Raw genomic sequence first — 5,093 nt, 5'->3', positions numbered from 1 at the left:
AAATATATTAAAATTTTAAATTTTGCATTTTTTTATAAAAAAAATTTAATTAGTAACTTTATTATGTCCTTTGTACCTTAAAAATATATACTAGCTAAATCCAATATCATATTATTCTGAGTTAGTTCCTATTATGTATTATCTTTTATAAGTAAAACAATCGAAAAATATTCTATCCAAAAAAAATACCTATGCCCATGGAAAAGTGACCAAAGTAACATATATACAGCAAAAGAAGCACTCAAAATCAACAAAATCATACATTTAAATTCTATAAAACCAATGTGATTTATATGACAAATTTTCATCAACCTTATCATCTAACTTTTATGAATATATTCTAGAAAATCACAAGATTACACAATTTTAAAACATTAACAAAGGAACACTATACTAGAAAATTAAATACCACTAACTATTTATTTTAACTCAAACAAAATCTTTCTTCAATATTGTGAGAGATACTAAAAATTAGGAGACATCTTCAAAATATATTTTTATCTATTTCAATAACTATTTTTACTACTTGCACAAAATAACGTGATTCTAAACATGCACGTTAACATACCTCATCATAACTCTTTGTCCTAAATTATATATATCGAGTGAAAGCTAAGAGAATAAAACTGAAAATTAAACTTTTCAATTAGTAGCCTCTTGTAATATTAGGAAAAAAAACGCTATTAGCATACTAACTAAGGAGAATACACTCTCGAATATCCAATCTTTCCTTATTATTTTAAACAAATTTTTAAAGTTCAAATCATTGATACTATTTATTCAATTAAGAGAATTCCATTACTAAAGCACCCCACAAAATGGTTAAGCCATCAAATTACTATCACTTTCACTCCTATCAACATTTAGAACTAATAAAATATATTCATTTTTTATAAATCTTAAATATATATTATAACATAATAGCTCTTTTTTATTTTTCTGTTATACCGTAATATAATTATCTATCGAAAAAGATAACACTTCTTCAAAAAGAATTAAAATTTAAAATAAAAAGATAAACACATTTTAAAAAAGAATTAAAATTTAAAAATAAACAGAATAAAAGAGAGAATCTGAGAGAGTTAAAGATGTGGTGGGGTGAAGTAGAATATTCTACAGTAAAGATAGATTCTTGATAGTTGTTAATCCAACTTTAACTCTCTTTCTCTGATCACATGACAGAGTCTTTGAGAGTTAAATACTGAACCCCATCACATAACACAACACAACACCACACTTCACATTTTCTTTTATTGTGTTATCCTTTCTCTGTTTGTATTCCTTACGTGTCTCCCTCCTCACTCTTATAAGAACACGAACACCATTCTCATCTTTCTTCATCACTTGTTTTTCCTTCCCCTCATTCACTCTTTACTCATCAGGTACCATCTATCTCATCAAGTTTTAGATATCTTTTCTTACTTTCTTCGTTAATTTCTTATTATACTTTGTTATTTTTTTTTCTTTCATTAGACATGATGAATTAGCTAATTGTTCTTCACAAGTCTTATTTTATTTAAGAGCAAAAGTTTAATAAAAATTTAACTTTTTTATGGTCTAACTTAATTTTGTATGTACGTATTCACATGAAGCTTGTGAATTTTGATCCCGTTCTCGTATCCATATTGCCCTCATCGTATTCTTTGTTTGCTTACGATGCTACCACCTTTCAAACTCGTGCAAGTTGCAATTCGAATTATTTTTTAAAAAAAAAAGACTTTCCTTTGTCGCATGATTTTTGTTTAGCTACAACTTTGGAGATTTTTTTTGTTTCTACTTTTTCTTCTTTCATGTTGGATCTTCTGATTTATTCTATTATGTTTAGTTGTGGAATAGATGTGAATAAATTAAAAATGATAAGAAATTGTATACTAGTGTTTTAATCTTCTATTATATAAAATAAAAAATATAAGAAATTATATTAATTCTTAACTAGTTAATATTAGTTAGTCTTTTATTATAAAATTATTTTTATTTTTTGAAAATTTGAATTTAAGGTTAAGATTTAAGATATCAAATTTAAAATTTAAGTTTAAAATTTTAAATTTTAAAAAATAAGTTGATATTAATTAAAAAAATGGTTCCGTGATTGAAGTCTATGTGTTAAATAATTAAATATTTATATTGATATATCTCCCTATTGAAAAACATATACGGAATTGTCTAAAAAAATTTGTAGACAAGCATATCATAACTAGTGGCACTACCAATCATCATGATGATACAAGATTAATACTCATGGCAAAGGTTGCATCATTCAGCTGACCAGTGCCAATGACTCTGTTGAAACCTGTTTTTATCACTTTGGGAACTTATGGCCCCCACAGCCTTGAAAGTTGAAACCTGTTTCTTTCATATTGACTGCATGTTGTGGAAATTGTATCACCCTGTTTTGTCCTATTGTTATTATTATTACCCTATCTCTACAGTTTTCCATGTTTGTTATTTTTTATTTGAATACTCAATCACTGTTTGATTCTTCGTCCATTTATATATTGATTGGCTGCTAATGCGTGTCACGTGCACATGTTCGTTACTTGTCACCACCCACACCTTGTATATTTATCAATGAGATAAGAAGTGTTATTTAATTTTACAGTTATACATTAAGCCAATCTTTGATATTATCAGAAGATGGCCAAGGAACAATTGCAGGTTCTGAATGCACTTGATGTTGCAAAGACACAATGGTACCACTTTACTGCCATTGTGATCGCCGGGATGGGTTTCTTCACTGATGCTTATGACCTCTTTTGCATCTCCCTGGTCACCAAGCTACTTGGCCGCTTGTACTATTACGATGGCTCTAATAACCCGGGTTCTCTTCCGTCCAACGTCTCTTCTGCCATCAATGGTGTCGCATTCTGCGGCACCCTCGCCGGCCAACTATTCTTCGGTTGGCTGGGCGACAAGATGGGAAGGAAGCGTGTCTACGGAATGACACTCATGCTCATGGTTATTTGTTCCCTTGCCTCTGGACTCTCCTTTGGAAAAGAGCCTAAATCTGTTATGGTCACTCTTTGCTTTTTTAGGTTAGTATCAATAACTTATTATTCTTATACCTTATTTCTTGTTCTTAGTATAAATATGTAAGAACAGATTTTCGTGCAGTTATCAAAATTAGATAATTTAATACATTTAGTTAAATTGTCACTTAATAATCTTTAAGTATGAATTTAGACTATCAACTTGGTACCAAGAAAATGTGCATGCAAGTTTCCAACCATAACTTATTATTATTTGTTGATTTATTTGTCCTCGATTTAGGTTTTGGCTTGGGTTTGGGATCGGCGGCGACTATCCTCTCTCTGCAACCATTATGTCTGAGTACGCCAACAAGAAGACACGTGGAGCATTCATCGCGGCGGTCTTTGCCATGCAGGGATTTGGAATCCTTGCCGGTGGCATGGTTGCAATTATAGTTTCGTCCATTTTCAAGGGACTGCACCCTGCTCCGGCGTTTGAGTTCGACCACGTGGGGTCCACAGTTCCGGAAGCCGATTACGTTTGGAGGATAATCTTGATGTTTGGCGCCCTGCCCGCTCTTGCGACGTACTACTGGAGGATGAAGATGCCGGAGACAGCAAGGTACACGGCCTTGGTGGCGAAGAACGCAAAGCAAGCAGCTTCGGACATGTCCAAGGTTCTTGAGGTTGAGATTGAAGCAGAGCAAGAGAAGATTGAGCAGCAAGAAACAGGGGGAGGCAACGATTTTGGATTGTTCTCGAGAGAGTTTGTTAAGCGGCATGGGCTTCACCTTGTTGGAACCGCCACAACTTGGTTCCTTTTGGATATTGCTTACTACAGCCAGAATCTGTTCCAGAAAGATATCTTTAGTGCCATCGGTTGGATCCCACCGGCTAAGACAATGAACGCAATTGAAGAGGTTTACAAGATTGCGAGAGCACAGACTTTGATTGCACTGTGCAGCACTGTTCCCGGTTACTGGTTCACGGTGGCACTCATTGATAGGGTGGGGAGGTTTGCCATCCAGTTGATGGGATTCTTCTTCATGACGGTTTTCATGTTTGCATTGGCAATACCTTATCATCATTGGACCTTGAAGGGAAACCAGATTGGCTTTGTTGTGATGTACTCACTGACGTTTTTCTTCGCCAACTTTGGACCCAATGCCACCACTTTTGTGGTCCCTGCCGAGATCTTCCCTGCTAGGCTTAGATCAACGTGTCATGGCATTTCAGCTGCTGCAGGCAAAGCTGGAGCTATGGTTGGTGCTTTTGGATTTATTTACGCTGAGAAAGGAATTGGTGTCAGGAACACCCTTATAATCTTGGGTGTGGTTAACGTCTGTGGCTTCTTCTTCACATTCTTAGTTCCTGAATCTAAAGGAAAATCACTGGAAGAAATGTCTGGTGAGGCTGAGGACCAACAAGCTGTGGATAATAATGTTGTTTAAGCTTTAATTAATAATTATGACTCTTTATGTACATGCATGGTTGATTAGCATTTACTATGTCATTTTAATTCAAGACTATAGTATAGCACATCATGGAGTCTTATTTTAATATAAACACACACACACACACACAGATATATATATATATATAATATAAACTTTTTGTTTATGAAAAAAAATTCGAAAAAACATATATTAACTTTCAATATAGACTTGAAAAACCATATATATTAACTTTCAATTTCTTGTTCTCTCAAACCTGTCACCATTAAGAAGCCTAATCATATTGTCCAGCACTTTATTAAAATATATAGAATCAAATATTTGATCTTTTTTTCTTCTTCTTTCCTAAGGCTGTAAATAGCTAGAAAAAAGAATGGTAATAAGTTAGTCTGCAGCAAGCTGTCATTGCAGTGCGTGTAGGATAACCTTATACTTTATCATAATATAGAATCAAATTCTTGAGGTCATGTAGGTTATGTGTTGTTTTCATCCTCTTGAAGCAATAAGCAACTAATAAAATGAGAAATCGTCCCTTAGCTAAAGTTTGTTCCTATTCGCCGGTGTCTATTTTTTTGCTGATACTTGTATCTTCTTGGTTACCTATACGTGTGAATTGTGTAATTTTGTCTTATTTCTTGAACAAAGTTAGCATACGGTTCGTCAATATATCTAT

The 5,093-nt window shown here is 33.4% G+C and overlaps 1 protein-coding gene across 3 annotated transcripts; it reads left to right on the top strand.

The window, feature by feature from the left end:
* The first annotated feature begins 1,234 nt into the window (after positions 1 to 1,234).
* Positions 1,235 to 4,490, top strand: LOC107466306 (low affinity inorganic phosphate transporter 1-like). Of its 3 annotated transcripts, none has more exons than XM_016085282.3 (3): positions 1,235 to 1,382; positions 2,632 to 3,032; positions 3,268 to 4,490. In XM_016085282.3, the coding sequence occupies exons 2-3, from the start codon at positions 2,635 to 2,637 to the stop codon at positions 4,415 to 4,417; spliced, it is 1,548 nt and encodes a 515-aa protein (XP_015940768.1). In that variant the 5' UTR covers positions 1,235 to 1,382; positions 2,632 to 2,634; the 3' UTR covers positions 4,418 to 4,490. The 3 variants fall into 3 exon arrangements, with proteins under 3 accessions (XP_015940768.1, XP_015940769.1, XP_015940767.1); XM_016085283.3 differs by having other exon boundaries at positions 1,242 to 1,382; positions 2,635 to 3,032; XM_016085281.3 differs by having other exon boundaries at positions 1,242 to 1,382; positions 2,600 to 3,032.
* Positions 4,491 to 5,093: the final 603 nt, after the last annotated feature.

This window comes from Arachis duranensis, chromosome 9 (assembly GCF_000817695.3).
Source record: "Arachis duranensis cultivar V14167 chromosome 9, aradu.V14167.gnm2.J7QH, whole genome shotgun sequence".
Classification (NCBI taxonomy): domain Eukaryota; kingdom Viridiplantae; phylum Streptophyta; class Magnoliopsida; order Fabales; family Fabaceae; genus Arachis; species Arachis duranensis.
The sequence above is the reverse complement of the archived record's forward strand: the minus strand, read 5'-3'. Positions and strand labels throughout refer to the sequence as shown.